Genomic DNA, 18,164 nt, shown 5'->3' with positions numbered 1-18,164 from the left:
CTTTTCCAGTTCTTTCTCGTCTATTCTGCTGTCTCCAGGCACTGCCACGTCCACTATCCACTATTTTGTCTTTCTTATCAACAATTGTTAAGTCTGGGGTGTTATGTTGCAGGTGCTTGTCTGTTTGAATTCTGAAGTCCCAGAGCAGTTTAATTTTATCATTTTCGATGACTTTCTCTATTTTATGATCCCACCAGTTTTTGCTTACAGGCAAATGATATTTTTTGCAGATCTTCCAATGCACCATTGTTGCTACTTTGTCATGCCGCTGCTTGTAGTCAGTGTGTGCAATCTTCTTGCAACAGCTTACCAGGTGGTCCACTGTTTCTTCAGCTTCTTTGCATAGGCGGCACTTACTGTCTGTTGCTGTCTTCTCAATTTTGACTTTATATGCATTTGTCCTTAAGGCTTGGTCTTGTGCAGCTAGAATTAGTCCCTCGGTCTCTTTCTTCAATTTTCCTGCTCTTAGCCATTGCCAGGTCTTGTTAATATCTGCTTTCCCAGCTATTTTTTAAATGTATTGGCCATGAAGTGCTTTGTCTTCCCATGCCTCTATTCTGTTCTTCATTTGGTCTTTCTTGTAGGCCAGTTTGGTCTCTCCAGTAGTCAGTAAGCCTTCCTGATATACTAAATTCAGTGCATCTTCATCATTGTTCTTCAGATATTCTTCCAAAGCCATTTTTTCTTCTTCAACCATCTGATGTACTTGTAGCATTCCACGCCCACCTATTTGCCTTGGTAGATAAAGTCTGTCAATGTCACTGTGTGGATGAAGGGCATGATTCATTGTCATTATTTTTCTGGTCTGCCTATCCATTGCTTTTAGTTCTGCTGGAGTCCAGTCCACTATTCCAGCTGTGTACCTAATGACTGGAATTGCCCAGGTGTTGATTGCCTTTATGGTATTTCCTCCATTGAGTTTGGACTTTAAGATCTTCTTCACTCTCTTGATGTATTCACCTCTAATCTTTTCCTTGACTTCAGTGTGCTTGATGTTGTCAGCTTGAAGGATACCCAAGTATTTGTAGTAATCTTCCTCATCCAGACTCTTAATGTTATTTTCATGGGGCATCTTGATTCCTTCAGTTTTCACTACTTTTCCTTGTTTGATAGTAGGTGTGGCACATTTGTCCAAGCCAAACTCCATAACAATATCTTGGCTATATATACGGACAGTGTTGAGCAGCGATTCTATTTCAGATGATGTTTTTCCATATAGCTTCAGATCATCCATGTAAAGGAGATGGGATAGTCTGGTAGATGTTTTTGATGTTTGATAGCCATGTCCTGAGTTATTCAATATTGTTGACAGAGGAAACAGTGCAATAACAAATAGTAATGGTGACAATGAATCTCCTTGAAATATTCCTCTCTTAATATTAACCTCTCCCAGCCTCTCACCATTGATCTGCAACTGTGTCTTCCATTGTGCCATCAATCTTTGCACAAATTTTGTGATGTTTCTACTGACTCCTGTTATTTCTAGGCACTTGATTATCCAGTCATGTGGCAGAGAGTCAAATGCCTTTTTGTAGTCAATCCATGCCACATTCAGGTTGGTCTTCCTTTTCTTGCAGTTTTCCAAGATCATTTTGTCTATTAGGAGTTGATCTTTTGTTTCTCTGCTATTATATTATTATTATTATTATTATTATTATTATTATTATTATTATTATTTAATTAAGACTAGTGGAAGGCTCTAATTTGAATTAATCCACTCCCTGCTTCCCCAGCTAATCAAGAATAATAAGAATGTTGAATTTTCATTGTGCCCTTACTATCTATGATTAAGCAAAGTTGTGTCTTGAGCGACTGAAGCTTGCAATAATGGTTCCCCTTTTTGAAAAATAGTATTTGGGTAGTTTGGGTAATTAACTTTCTACCATCCCAGTTTACTCTGTGTTTCTAGATCTATAAGTAGAAAAACATGCTGGAAAAGACAATGGCAACCACTTAACATCTACAAAAAAGTCTACATGGTTGTGTCTATGTAGTCACTAGATGTTGATCTCCATTCAAGATCATCTTTACTTTACTTTTATTTAAAGATGGAATATTATCAAACCCCCAATAAGTATTAAATTGGTTCCACATGTGAGGACATTTTTGTCCTTGCAACTTTGTCCACTGTTTTCTGTCAGCCAGAGAAAGAAAGTATATAATACTAGATCTTAACATTTATCCTAGTTCCATTATATGGAGTAAAATTGCAAGTTCTTCCAATCAAGCTTCCAAAGATAAAGGGTAATGTTGGGTCATTTTGGAAAGAACAAAGATTCAGTCTTGTAAACATGAGGAAGTGATAAGCCGCCTGGGAAAGCCAAGGGAAATCATCAAAACAATTAAAAAACGAAAGTTAGAATATTTTGGATATGTGATGCAATACCTAGAAAAATACGGCATACTCTATTTAATTCTCCAGGGAAAGATTGAAGGCAAATGAGGTCCAGGCAGAAAAAGAACATCATGGCTTCAAAATCTAAGGGACTGGTTTGGACAAAACTCAGCAGCACTTTTTCGTGCGGCTGCTGATAAAAACAGGATTGCCAACATGATCACTAACGTCGGATAACGGATATGGCACAAGAAGAAGAAGAAACATTCTACTTTGACATAAACTTCAGTGAATATAATAAAAGAGATGACTGTATATATTATTGCATTAGTGCTTAAATATCTGTTTGCTTAAGTACATTGTCAGAAGCATGTATTTTCTTACTATTTGCAGATATACATAATGTCAGCCACTTACATACATACATATCATGCTCTTCTCAATCTTGTTGGGTAAAATGCAGAAAGAAATAGCAAGGAAATCAAAAGCACAAGATTGAAAAAAAAAGGAAGGGAAATATAGGCAAATGTGCCTTGCACCACAGAATTCACAATAACTCTGTTCCATACTTTCCTATCCATTGTTTTTTATTCCTTAAACTTGTCAGTTCTTCTTGAGAATGTTAGCAATATCTTTTTTGGCAGGTAGATGTCGCATAAATTAAGTGAAATTATTTAATATCAAAATAACCTAGGTGAGATATATCTTATTCTATATTTTAGCCCTTTCCTTTGTAGTACTTAATTATTAATTAATATAAGTTAGGGCAAAGGTTTTAATTGTAATATTGTTCTTAGACTTTACTGTCTTTTTCTAATGTATTTTCTTTTTCTTTCTTTACAGTTCATTGCTTTTGCCTCTTTATTCTTTATCCTACTCTCAATTACCACTTTTTGCCTGGAAACCCATGAAGCATTTAATACCATCAAAAATAAAACAGAACCTATCAAAGATAGCGAGCCAGTTCTGCAGTATGAAATAGAGACAGATCCGGCTCTAACATATGTCGAAGGAGTCTGTGTGGTGTGGTTTACATTTGAATTTTTAGTCCGTGTTGTTTTTTCACCCAACAAACGTGAATTCATAAAAAATCTCTTGAATATCATTGACTTTGTGGCAATTTTGCCTTTCTATCTAGAAGTGGGTCTGAGTGGGCTCTCCTCTAAAGCTGCTAAGGATGTGCTTGGTTTCCTCAGGGTGGTGAGGTTTGTGAGAATATTGAGAATCTTCAAGCTCACTCGACATTTTGTTGGCCTCAGGGTGCTTGGTCATACACTCCGTGCGAGCACCAATGAGTTTTTGCTGCTGATAATATTTTTGGCATTAGGAGTGTTGATATTTGCCACCATGATCTATTATGCTGAGCGAATAGGTGCCAAACCCAATGACCCATCAGCTAGTGAACATACAGAGTTCAAAAACATTCCCATTGGGTTTTGGTGGGCTGTGGTCACCATGACTACTCTTGGATATGGAGACATGTATCCAAAGACTTGGTCAGGCATGCTAGTGGGTGCTCTGTGTGCTTTAGCTGGAGTGCTGACCATAGCCATGCCTGTGCCTGTTATTGTCAACAATTTTGGAATGTACTATTCTCTGGCCATGGCAAAACAGAAGCTTCCAAGAAAGAGAAAGAAGCATATCCCACCTGCTCCTCAGGCAAGGTCCCCTACATTTTGCAAGACAGACTTGAATATGGCCTGCAATAGCACACAGGGAGAAGTCTGTCTTGGCAAAGACAACCGGCTAATGGAACATAATAAATCAGGTAGGACACAATTCCAGATGCATGTCTGGTATGTCTGGCAATATAAAGAATGAGAAAGCATTTAAACTTTCTTCAGCTGAAGGAGATAGATCATTCACTTCTCTCTTCAACTATTATTTGTGTGCCAGTCTCATAAATGGCAAAGTAGCTAGATGTTCTTGGATCTGTGAATTGCTTTCTATATAGTGTTTGCTAAATGTATTCTGAATGCTAAGTTGCTTTTTGTTTCTTCTTTTTCTTTTCTAGTGATGGCTTCCTCTGTTTTTGCTTATTGCATTGTACAGATGCTTAGTTCATGCATGCTTGTGCTATACAATTGTGCTGTCATTCTACTGAATTTTTATCTTATGTAATGTTGCCCTTGTTTGCTGGTGTTACAAAATTCTAGCAGCAATCTTTACATTACTTAAACATAGGTTAGCTTAGGTTGTCCTATCCCAAATGAATGGCTTTGAGATCTCTAGTCACCATTGAAGTCAAAGCTTTCTGAGAGTCAAAGATGAGAGATGGACCCTAAGATGAGAGGGCGGGTCTAATTTACATGTAATGGAACAAACAATAATACAAAAATGTGTTTTCTAGATTACAATAATAGTATCATTTCATAATTTAGAACAGGTAGTAATTTCTCTGATATTCACAGCAGAACAGAACAATTTTTTGTAATAGTTTTAAAATTCTATAAGAATAATAACATCATTTGTCTATCTAAGTTTCACTTCTCTTTTTACAATTATGGCTATTATCCTTGACCTAGGAAACAAATATAAATTAAATTTAAGTTAAGTTAAGATCAGTAAGAAAGATATTTAATTTGGATTAGGATCTAAACTTAAAAGTACCTTATCTTAAGTAGACTAAGGTATGAATGCTACAAGATTGTAATTTAGAATTGCCTAAAGTAAATAATCCATAGAGTCTTTTGTTGTTATTAACACCGCGATCCTCCGTGTGTTTGTTTGGATATAAATACTGATAAATTAAGTGGAACTTTCCTTCAACCAACTGTCTTTCAGATAATAAAAGTGCAATTCTTTAGATATAATTTTAATAAATCTGATATACAGAGAGTTTTAAAAAATGCAGAAATGAAGAAACAATGTTTATGTTACATGAGCTAGGATAATGGGTGCTGGTGAGGAGAGATCAGAGGGAAATGAAATAGATTATCAGAGTTGGAATTTATATATATATATATTTAAATGTCTATATGTTCCTCAATTTCCACTGCTGTCAATAAAATTGCTCTATCTTAAGAAATATTAATACATTGCATAATATTATTTTTAGTCAGTTAATGAAAAGGCTTAGATATTATTAAAGAACTACAGTCTGCCCCAACCTGGTTTTCTTGAAATCTGATTTATACCCTATAATTTTCAAATAAGATGGCTTTATCTTGGGAGAAACATGATTGGAGAAGAGAGCTTAGCCTTTTTTGTAAATATCATCTGCTCCACAGTTGAGCTAAAATATGGTTTGATCCTTGAGTATAGATTTTTCTTCGAAAAGGAGACAGCATAGAAAAGTATTTAGTTTAATGTGTTAGTAAGAAGGTAGGGGAACTTTAAAACTTTTATATAAAAGGGAGTTCTCAGAGTGTGTAATGTTACCAGATTGTTAACAGACAACCTAGAAAAACCAAATTTCCTTTGAAGTAGCAGAATTTGAAACAGAGGGAACCTAGACATATCTGTTAAAACAGCAGATTGCTGTGAATTGCTAAGGACCACTAGTTGATTGTCTACCATATAAACCTTGCAACATACTCTACCTATACAATTTGGGGCTTACCCACTGAATTTAGCCACTAGCTGTATTGCGGGTTGCCTTTTGATTAATGCCTTCCTGCTTTTGCTGCCCTATGAATATTTTACAAAGTAACACATTTATCAACATCTTACAGATGATAGGCTCATGAGCTGCATTTAAATTTGTGACTTACAATCTCTATTAAAGAACATTAAGTTACTCATTAGTGTCTAACATTATATTGAGTGACAGATTGGCCTTAGACTGCAGGTGTTGCATATGTAAAAGCAATAGTGAAGTGTTAGAAAACAGAGCTGTGGACATTACGTAACCTATCTTGTGAAATATACTGTCTCACTGCCAGAACTGAAGAAAGATCCTAACCTCAGTGGCTTTTCCTCATGAAATAAACAGGAGATTGCCACCACCTTTATTTTAAGCAGCAAAATATTTTGGATGAATCCAGAATAATTCCCTAATTATTAATTATTAAATTTAGAAATATAATATCTGCTGTTATAAATGCCAATTGATTTATTTCAGTGGTGGATGAAATGCTATAGTAACAACATTTGCTGCCTTTTTTAAATACTGAAGATGCTGAGGCAATATATAATACTTGAGACAACATCAATCTAAAATGGTCAGTTTGCTCCTTAGGAAGTCATAGATTTTCAACTTTATGAGGAACTTTTTTTTCATTTCATAACTTACTGCTACTTATTCTTTTTTACCTTTAGTAGTAAGAGTATAAGGCAAGTTATTTGTGATGTCTCGTTTATTCATTGGCTATATGATGTAAATGGGCATGGTGCTTTGACCAGTGTTATCAGGTGAAGACAGTACAGAAAGTGAGCAGCCATTGCCACCTATGGAAAGGCCCCCAACAATCAGACGCTCTAGTACCAGAGACAAAAACAGAAGAGGGGGAACATGTTTTCTACTGACAGCAGGTGATTACCCATGTCCTACTGATGGAGGAATCAAGAAAGGTATGGATTTTTTCATCAGGCTATAAATGTTATCACTATTCTTCTGAACAAATAATCCTAGAATAAAGCAAATGTGAACACATGCTATAGGAAATACTATATTCAGATCAATGCATTTTTCCTTCATATTTTCTTTGTCCCTTTCTTGTTCATATTAGAAATGTCTTCGGCTCATTAATTCATTGAAAAATACATCACTGTTTCGTTCATGATTTCATTTGTCTACCTGAAAAAATATAGATGTAGCTTAGACCATTTTCATTTAAATTGATTTCTAAACAACTGGAAATTGCTGTGGGATAGCTTAAATGTAAATCAGTTGCTAATTATTGTAATTTAGTTTATGCTGTAGAAGAATGGTTTAATTAACTCAGGTAGATAAAACAAAGTTCTGAAAAAGAAACAAAAATTTTAAGGTACTATTTTTTACAAAGTGTTTAAATTGAAAGAAGGAACATGGTTACCCTAAGCCACTAAGTTAAGGATAGTTCCACTATGTTGAATAGAAAATTGCTTCAGCTACACCGGTGTTACTACGTTTTTCCCTGCAGCAAACTAATGAAAATTCAATGGCATGCCTAGGTCACATGCATCTTTGAATCTCAATCCAATCTTTAAAAACATCCCCCCCAAAAGAGAGGGTTATTTATTGTTTTATTTCTTTAAAAAAATTAAATACTACTTTGCGTTAGGATCTGGAAGCAGCATTTAAAAATCCATATCCACTTTTGTTCACAATTTTCCATAACATATGGCATTTTAGTATACACTTTCTATTGCTGTATATAGTTGTTAATATAAATTCCCCAATAAATCATTTTTAAAGCAAATTTCTATGATGCTAATCTTTATTTCATAAATTTCCCAATTAGAGCCTTTTAAAAATGTACATTTCCTTAATATTTATGTAACTACCCCTTTTTGTATGCAGCATTCAGAAACATAACACTCTTTTTCAGATGCATCTTTCACAAACAAATGGAATTTTTATGCGGATTTTTGACCAGAGAAAGATGGACACTAGCGGACTCAGTTCAGTGCTACTGTCTTTATTGCAACACAGTCCATACTGGGGAATCTTGCAAATCTGCTCCCACAGATTTCTTTTACATCCCTAGGTATGTCATCCTTATTTTATGTGTTTGTTGTGGGAAACCCTGGTGTATTTGCAGCAATTATGGGTGCTATCTTAAAGGAATGTTGTTTCAGAGATCAAATAGCATCTGTGTTTCTATTCATCTCATCCTCTACAGTTCCTATTGACTAGATAACCTGCATAGTTAATTTATAGACCAAGACCAGGAAGTCTTGGACTATGTCCAACTCTGTAATGGAAACTGTGTATTTTGCCTTGATATCTCAGAAAAAGAGTGATATAAATTTAACAAAAATAATACATAATTGTTTACACAAGAGTGAGACTCAAAGGTGTTTTTTTCATGAGGCAACTGGACTTTCTTGTTTTTCTTTCACGACGTTTCGCTTCTTGTCCAAGAAGCTTCTCAGAAGTGAAACATCTTCAAAGAAAAACAAGGAAGTCCAGTTGCCTCATGAAAAAAGCACCTTTGGGACAACCATGACCTGGATGACTGAGAATCTCCCTAGACACGATAGGGATATTTCCTTGGAAATAAGTGGCTTCTTTAGATTGTAGCTATTATTATACATCTTATGAAAGTCTTAAGAATTATCACCTTTGTTTTGTGTATAATTCAGTTACAAAATACAGTATATTTTAGTTGCTTCACAATGGATTCTTTATACAGTAAGTGGAACTTATTCCCAGTTAAACTTATAAAATGGTAATCCAAATAAAAATGCCATTTTGTGTATATTGCATTTACCCGAGAATTAGTTGCTTTGATAAAGAATCCATTGCTGCTTCAACATAGATCAGTCATACTTAATGAAGTAGGCCACAGACTAAACTTGCTTAGTAAATTCATATTTCATTTATGTTGAAACTATAGTTTGTGAAATATTGGGTGACTCCTTCTCTATCACCTTTGCCCAACTCACAAGGGACATAGGTTTTAACGATGGACCTCTGCAGTGCCTAAATTAGTAACTTCTAGCTTAGATAAGATAATACAACAAGATCCTACTACAAGTGAAGGAAGGGGAGGGCATCCAGCCTAATGCTCACTTCTAACATAGTTTTATGACGAATGATCCATATCCATCAAAGGAGTTTCTATAGCTCTAGATGTAATGATTACTTAATAACATTTAAATACATTTATTTTAATGTTCTAAGTGCACTTTCTGTTTTTATTTTTTATATAACCATTAGAACATTTCAATACCATGATTTTACTGAATCATTAAATACTAAAAATATAAACATATTTTAATGAATTTCAAATCTTGTAAATATTTCAAATATATCATATTTTAAATAGTATTAGATGTAGGATGTTGGATGCCTAATGGGAACACTTTTGCAAATGGAACTTTTTAACAAAATAAATGTAATCTCTGGGGTTACAAATACAAAAATAGATTTCATAAATTTAGGTATAGAATGTTCTAGGTCATAGAACTAGTCAATATATTCATCAGCCTTCCCCTGGTGCATTCTGATTGACGGATTGGGAAATATGCTCTATAACTATGATATTGAGTTACATTATAGGAGAGCCAGTTATAGCATTTGTTTTTTGTTTTTTTAAATATCACTAGTGACACCTTATTTTTTGTTTATTATTTAAGAAAATATTAGGACTTTTATAAGCGCCCATTGAAAACATATTATTACATTGCACTGTGTTGTGTTGTTTGTCTATTTTCTGACTGAACTCAACTAATGTCTGCATTTTCTCATGAAAGGCTACGAAAAATCCAGAAGTTTAAACAACATAACTGGCATGGCAAGCAATGCCTTGAGACTGTCTCCAGTAATATCACCTTACAGCTCACCTTGTCTAAGACGCTCTCGATCTCCCATTCCATCTATCTTGTAAACCAGAGGCTATAAGTTGATTACATTACTGCAATTTAAATGCTGCTTATTAACTAACGGGATAGCTATAGTATTAACCAAGTTCTATTTACAGAAGTATAAATCTGTGTTATACTTGTTAGTGTCCAACAGTAGCACTTGGATAGCTGAAGATTCTAATTTTGCTTGTAAGATCTTCTGAAGTACAGTAGGCTTGATTCCTCTTCACTGCTATTGTCCTACATTACCACAGCAATAAAATAACTGAACAGTGTAAATAAATGACCATATTTTCAGGGAGATATATTTAAATAAATGTGCTTCCATTGATAATTATTCCATTGTACCTTCATTACTTGTGATTCCAACCTTTTCTGAATATGTCAGATCTTGTCATAATTGCATAGGATGTGACTTCAGTCTAATCATGTTCATTGACCATTCTGTTTCCATTACCTGAAATCCATCTTGCAGATTAATTGGAATCTTAGATGACCTAGGACTGTGTAGATCTGTTGTTGTTTTAATTGTACCATCTTATTGAAATCAGAGTGATGTTCGATGGATCTGCATGTGGGATTGGGTAGTTTGTGTTTATTTTGGTTCTCTTTTATTTATTTTTTTCAAAAATGTTATTTCTTGATTGATTTATTTTAGTACTGGGTTAATATATCAGAGTTTTGAATATTTCTGGTTGTTTGCACACAGATAACTGCAAAGAGGTTGTCATTACTGGGTACACGCAAGCAGAGGCCAGATCTCTTTCTTAATGGCTTGGGGAAGGCACAAAACATGAAAGAAAGGTAAACACAGTCCAGGCTTGCAATATTAAGTTAGCAAGTGCTGCTTGGTAGTACAGTCATTTCTCTTCTCCAGGATTTTTCAACATTTTCAGATGCAGAGTAACAAGGTTTCTTTTTTTCTGTTCTTTAGTTTAGTTTTTGTTTGGGTTTGTCATAGCTGTAAGAGGACAAATAGTTCTAAAATGGGGTTTTGACCAGCCATAAACCTCTAACTCTAAGGCTTTCACAATTTATTTGTCAATATTTCTTTATTTTTTCTTTAAATGCTTTGTCATGTTTGTTGTGTCACAGTTTTCCTGTCTGTATTTTTCATCTGTCTTCATGTTCCACAGTTGCCTTCTCCAAAGCTGCTCTTTTCATGTAAGTTTAACTGCTAAAAGCATTTGCTTCCTTCCCCCACTTTTTGACACATGTATCTATGCATATGCCAAGAATAGCTTGATAAATGGCCACTTCCTTAACATTTTTCAAAAGGTGGGATTTAGCAATGGTTTTGTCATTTCATTAGGATTGCGGCTTCAATCCCACATTTTTACAAACTGCATTCATTTTTATGTTCAAATTTTATTCTCTATAACTGCTTTTTCTTTATAATAAAAACAAGGTGACATGATTTAAGCAACACTATGAGCTTAGTTGCAGATATGAAGTTTTGGGCTGGTGAGGAAAAACACTCAATAATGTGAAAGACTACAGGTTTTTTTTTAAGTATTATAAGAGATCCTTCAGATTGTTGAAAAATCCCAAATTTTTGTATGTTTAGGATTGCTAAGAAAACAAGTCTATCTAAACATGTAATGTTCTTTGCATAAGATGCATGTAGATGTACATTTATTTTGGTAATAGCACTTGCAGATATAGATGTACAGTACATATATTTAATATGAAAATAGATTCATCAAGAAATTAATATATGATGCTGCTATTATTGGCTACAGTGTTATACAGAATTTATCATGGATTTTTGACTGCTGAAAAAGGGACAATGGAATTTAGCCATATCAAGGACTGTACTGGAAAGAGACTGCTCCTCCTGAATGGGCCCTGATCATCACCTAACGCCTTGAAGAGATTCTTCTAATTTCCTATGGAAGTCGAGCTTGTTATGAGAATTAAGGACCAATTTTAACAGCTGCTGTCAGCAGATGCAGTTATTAGTCACTATTGATGAGTCAACTGTAAATAAGATGTGTGTGCATGGAATATCAGCTTTAGACATCTATGCCAAGGGATGCTGCATCTCTGAAACCTCATGAAAAAAGACTAACACAACTTTTTGTGTATTCTTCTTGGTCACTACAACAGGCCATACTGTGGATCATAAAAGGCACACAATTTAACAATAGTGATGTTAGCACATACATTTCCTCATAGCAACTGTATTTTTGCAAAGTTTGTAACTTAAGAACATTAATGTCATAGGATTTTTCAAGAAGTTTTTGCACTCTCAGTTTGCTTTATCTATATTTTTATGAATTCTATTGAATATGCCAAGAGATGGTTTAGATTGATCTGGATTACACAGAGGTATGAATGCAGGTGAAAGAAGTAAACTAAAGAAAAAAATCACAGACTTTGCCAGAAATGTATAGATGCTTTTTGTTGTTGTTTTGATTTACTTCATTGTTACCTCATAGGTATTGAAAGAAATAAAATATGGGCAGTAAAATATATTATAGTTTTTTTATTGAAATGATCACAAAACGATATTAGTAAATCTAAAGTAGGAAATATGATATAGATCTTAAAATGTATATTTTGCATAACAGAGAAATTCTTTACTTTTTTGTGATTTTTGTGATAAAATTGTTCTAGTCTATTCAACGTCTATGATGCTTTGTTGCCAGGTACTGTGTGATAACTTATGTTCTCTCCCTGCTGTTTAATAAGACTTTCTCCAGAAACTGTTTGTCACTCTATTTTGAATGTAAGAACATTTCCCACATATGAAACTCTGTATTGTGGACCTTTCTGTGAAACTGTCAAAAGGTGCATGCAGAAGCCTGGTGGAAGCCTGTGGCCATGTAACCAATCAAAATAGAGAATAAAATACAAAAGATCTTGGGGAAGACGTTGGAACACAACTCACAAAGTTGCTCATATTTTCTTTTGTCTACTGTTTTCTTTTTCTTGCTCCTTCTTTGGTTTAAGAAGTATTTGACCATTCTGATTATAGTGAGTGTCCTATATAAAAGATTATTTCAGGATGAAATCAGTGTCCCATAAAACAAGAGGACAAATGCACGAATGAAGAGAGACAGTGCTGTCATGCACCTCTCTTTTAATTACAACCAATCTGTTATCTCTGAAGCAAATTGTTTCCTGCCTCTAAATTATGTTCCATTTCTGTACAGTTCATTGCACTGCAATCCTATACATATGTGAAATACATAGCAACTAGTTTCAGTGATAGTAAGACTGTGGTATTATAATTCTCATAAAATATTTTCATCTTCAATACTTCACTTAACTGTGGAAGAACTGTCAAAGGGAAGGAGGTTTATTTGTATATACTTAGTGTGCTTTTCAAGAAATTGTTTATATCCATATATAGTTCCTTTTATGTAAGAGGAAGTCTAAAGGAATACTACCATCCTTTTGTTGGTGACTAAGCATGAAGGAGGAATATACTAACTGTGGCTAACAATGGACATATGATAAGCACTTCCTCTTGTAATACATGAAGACTAAAGTCAATGGAGTTTGGAGAGTCCGAACAGCCAAAATGGCAATCATAGCAGCACAACTGAATTAGCACCTGTTTTGTATATGTGTTGATGTCAAAGATATGTATAATGGGGACAGGCTTCAATCATGCTGATGCCTCTGGCCTATAGTCTGCTGTTCAAACATAATCTTAGAAGTGGCCTGTTAAATTTATTTAGCACTATATAACATTGTATATCATTTTTAAAATGCAGTACCTATTTTTTGAAAGTTTAAAAAGTCTCAGGGAAGCAGAATATCAGAAAAGTGCATTGTTGTTGTTAGTTGCGAAGTCGTGTCCGACCCATCGCGACCCTGTGGACAATGTTCCTCCAGGCCTTCCTGTCCTCCATCATCTTCTGGAGTCCATTTAAGCTCACGCCTGACTCCATCAAGACACTTCATTCTCTGTCATCCCCTTCTTCTCTTGCCCTCAATCTTTCAGAAAAGTGCATAGACACTGTCTAAATTGAACATTTGGAATTTCCAGACTAAGGATTGCTCATTCAGATCTTATGTGTGTTGAATAGGAGGGTTTTTTTGTATCAGGCCCAAATCCAAAGACAACACAGCAAAATCCAACTGAGTCCAATAGTTTACTTGCTTACACTTAATGGACAGAATCTTGCCAATCTAAAGTTCTAACCTTCTAACCTACAAGGTATATCCTGAGAATATCCAGATATGGCTACCCTGAACCTCTTCCCCCTCTCCCCCAGGTTGGGACTGTGCGGTCTCTTAATTTGGCTTCCTTTTATTGGAATGTACTCCCTCCTCCTTGGGAAATCTCTGTGCTGCTAACATGCCATTGCTTCTTGTCAGGAAATTGTGCAGCAAGTGTCCAAATGAAATCAGAGATGCTAACACAAACTTGTAGTTTTTTTTATAAATAAATATATTTTACATCTATATATACAGCAAACAAGACAGGCACATCACTACATCATGAGGTAAATCACAGAACACACAATGCATATAGAAGAAAAAGGCGGGGGGGGGAGGGAAACTTCCCCTGCACACCACAGCAACCAATCACAGCGCAGATTGCCACATGCAGGAACCAGCATTCTCCAGTCAATCATAACTGCATGTTCTGAACAACCCAGCTACTAAATTTAAATATCACCCCTTCAATTTATAGCTGAACAGCATTTAAACCAAGTTGTTTCACAAGATATTTGTGTTTCTGCATACCCAATGGCTTTGACATGAGGTCAGCCAAGTTATCTTCCGATGGTCAATAAATTAGGTCTGTTACATTTTCTTTCATTGCTTCTCTGACATTACAATATTTTATGTCAACATGTTTGCTTCTGGTTTTTATTCTCACCTGTTGACATTTGTATACATGTTTGTTATTTTCAAATACTGTATAGCAACTTTCATTTCAATAACCAAATCCTTTAACAATTGTATATACCATGTTATCTCTGAACACAACTCTGATGATGCTATGAATTCTGAAAATGCAACTGAAATCTGTTTTCTAGATTTCCAGCCAATTAGTGTATTTGTAAACATTACAACAAATACTGAAATTGACTTTCTATCTTGTACATCATTAGCCCAATCAGTGTCTACAAAATATTTCAATTTTAATTCATTTTATGGTTGTAAATGCAATCCCAAATCCATGGCTGATCACTCTCACAACCAGGCAGAACTTTTATTATACATATTAGAAAACTACAACATTATATTACTTTTCGACATAATCACCATTCAAATTGAGGCACTTATCATAACATCTTACAAGGTTTGAAATTCCTTAGCAGTAGTTGCTCAGCACCAAATCTGGGTTATGGGGGGGCGGGGTTGTGATCAAAAACATCCCAATGGAACTGCTTCAGAAGTTCTGGGATGTGCAGGCGAGCATTATCATGAACCACAGCAGAATTCAGCATGCCCCAATGCTTGTTATGGATAAACTGAGTTTCATACTGTTTCACAGTAGACGTCTAAATTGATGGTCGAACCACACTCCAGGAACTTCACTAGCAGTACTCCCTTGACAGCTTCACATTTGGCGGGATTTTCTTTGGCACCACTTCCAATGTGGTGTTGGTTCACGATAATGCTCACCTGCACACTGCTAGATGCACCCAATTGAAGCAGTTCCGTTGGAATGTTTTTGATCATCCCCCATAGCCTAGATTTGGCATTGAGCGACTACTACTAAGGAATTTCAAACCTTGTAAGACGTTATGACAAGTGCCTCAATTTGAATGGCGATTATGTCAAAAAGTAATGTAATGTTGTAGTTTTCTAATGTGTATAATAAAAGCTCTGTATTGGCGAGTGTCTGTCATTGATAACCAAACAAAGCAGTATTGATATCAAAATGGTGCACCTTATAATTTTGCGATGCTGCTAATTGAAATGGTCAATTCAGAAGACCCACATAGTAGAAAATGTAAGAGTAACCGAAATGATCACAGAAACATTAATACATCTGATGAATGAGGAACATCTTTCCAAAGTGCAGTTGTTGCTTTTTTTATTACAAAGAATGCTCCATCTTGGATTTTTTTCTCCAAGACATAAGAAATACCTTCCCACAGACTTTTGATCATTTGCACAGTGAGCGAGCTTGAGGTCAGAATATGGAACCTATCAGCTCCAAATTACAGAATAAGGTAAAGAGACTTCATGTTTACTAAATAGTGTTTTAAATATGATTGTATACCAGATTAAATCATTTTTAGTGGCAATATGAAAGGGTGATTATTTATATAGTATGTATCCTATAATCTAAAAGATCTCAATCTATTGAAGTTTGAAATTTGTAAAACATTTATATGCAAAGAATAGGAGTCTTATGTAAATAGGAAAAATTAAGGGGAGAATGGGAGATGGCTAAAAGAAAAATTGCTGGTAGAGGACAGTATTCATTTTCGAAATCCAAATTATTTTTCATATGAGTAATCATTGCAGTTTACTTTCCTTGCAGTAAGGATTTTTTTTAAAAAAATAACTTGATTTGATGTATATTGTCTGAAATGAGGATGAATTGATTAACATTGATTCCCTAACAGTTTTCACCATGAATGTTGTTGTTAGTTCCTAATGCCTATAAAATGATGAAGCATAATATATTATTCAATGTTCATTGCTAGGTTTATTATTACAAAACACTACAAACTAAAATAAATCTTTCTTTGGATTAGTGGTATTCAAATGTGAGAAATTACAGTGGCATAAAATTACTATAACTACTAAGAATGATGAAAAATGGCACAATAAAGAACAATTCTCTAATAACCACGATTATTTATAGAAATAAGGTGTTTCCTAATATATTAGGCTCTGCTAAATATATGTTGTTCTAGAAGATTAACATATTACATATGGATGATATATTTGTGTTTTGTTGTAATCTCAAATGTATTTTCATAGTTTTGTATGTATACCTGAATCAAAGGAAGACAACACTGAAAGTAAGAAGATTTCTGGCTCCTAAAAGGTAGTGTAGATACATTTTTTTTTTTTATAAACCCAGTGGCAGTATTCAGTGCTCAGTTTTCCTATCTGTAAAATTAAACTGCCAACTGAAACTAAAATAACCCCCTCTCTCCAGTAAATTTGTACATATCCCACATTTGTGTGTATGTGTGCATGTGTATAATTCTATATTTCAAAAACTGAATTAGTATTTACTAATTAAATTGCTTGTAAAATAAGATGTTCTGTTTATAAGAATCTCCCATCTGATCAATTATTTTACTTCTAGCTAGCAGAAGAATAAAAAAACAGGAAGGGTGTATTTATAAAAGAAATGAGATGAAATTGTGGGGATATGAGTAAAACAGGATGAATACAGAAAAGTTGGGGAAAGAAGTAAAGGAACAGGAAGGAAATAAAAAACAAGTTATGCTTACCAAAAAACCTAAATGTAAGCAGGCAAATAGCCTTTCCCAAGCAACAATATCAGGGAGCGATATTTGGAATCCTGCCTATTCTGCTTTCTTCCATTCTTCCAATTTATTCTTATATAAAAAATCCTAATCTAATCACTGTGTTTATATGAAGGGGAAATGTATTTTCCTATCTGACTAATACAGTGGTTCTCAACCTTTCTAATGCCGTGACCCGTTAATACCGTTCCTCATGTTGTGGTGACCCCCAACCATAAAATTATTTTCGTTGCTATTTCATAACTGTAATTTTGCTACTGTTATGAATCGTAATGTAAATATCTGATATGCAGGGTGTATTTTCATTGTTACAAATTGAACATAACTAAAGCACAGCGATTAATCACAAAAACAATATAGCAATGCTCGATGGAGAAGCTTATTCTTCGTTCAAAAATGTTGGGAGGGAGGGTTGGGAGGGAGGGAAGGGGAAGGAAGGAAGATTGAAGGGGAAAGGAAGGAGATGGAGAAGGAAGGAGATTGAAGGGGGAAGGAAAGAAGGAAGGAAGAAGAGAGAGATTGAAGGGGAAGGGATGGAGATGGAAGGAAGGAAGGAAGATTGAAGGGGAAAGGAAGGAGATGGAGAAGGAAGGAGATTGAAGGGGGAAGGAAAGAAGGAAGGAGAGAGATTGAAGGGGAAGAGATGGAGATGGAGAGGGAAGGAAGGAAGATTGAAGGGGAAAGGAAAGAAGGAAAGAAGGAAGGAAGGAAGGAAGGAGAGAGATTGAAGGGGAAGGGATGGAGATGGAGATGGAAGGAAGGAAGGAAGATTGAAGGGGAAAGGAAGGAGATGGAGAAGGAAGGAGATTGAAGGGGATAGGAAGGAAGGAAGGAAGGAAGGAAGGAAGGAAGGAAGGAAGGAAGGAAGGAAGGAAGGAGATTGAAGGGGAAGGGATGGAGATGGAAGGAAGGAAGATTGAAGGGGAAAGGAAGGAGATGGAGGAGGAAGGAGA

At 35.0% G+C, this 18,164-nt stretch overlaps 1 protein-coding gene across 9 annotated transcripts in view; it reads left to right on the top strand.

The window, feature by feature from the left end:
* The window catches only part of KCNC2 (potassium voltage-gated channel subfamily C member 2), a 78,447-nt gene extending 65,783 nt beyond the window's left edge, over positions 1–12,664 (top strand). For 2 of the 9 annotated variants that reach the window (XM_039342304.1, XM_039342305.1), the window contains exons 3-5: positions 3,179–4,103; positions 6,680–6,847; positions 9,677–12,664. In XM_039342304.1, the coding sequence (XP_039198238.1) occupies positions 3,179–4,103; positions 6,680–6,847; positions 9,677–9,810 (1,227 nt within the window). In that variant the 3' untranslated portion in view covers positions 9,811–12,664. Of the gene's footprint in view, positions 1–3,178; positions 4,104–6,679; positions 6,848–7,806; positions 8,310–9,676 lie in introns of those variants that run through there. The other 7 variants (XR_005556566.1, XR_005556564.1, XR_005556563.1 and 4 more) reach the window with 7 other exon arrangements.
* Positions 12,665–18,164: the final 5,500 nt, after the last annotated feature.

This window comes from Crotalus tigris, unplaced genomic scaffold (assembly GCF_016545835.1).
Source record: "Crotalus tigris isolate CLP2741 ecotype Arizona unplaced genomic scaffold, ASM1654583v1 scf7180000017785.2122318, whole genome shotgun sequence".
Taxonomy (NCBI): domain Eukaryota; kingdom Metazoa; phylum Chordata; class Lepidosauria; order Squamata; family Viperidae; genus Crotalus; species Crotalus tigris.
The sequence above is the reverse complement of the archived record's forward strand: the minus strand, read 5'-3'. Positions and strand labels throughout refer to the sequence as shown.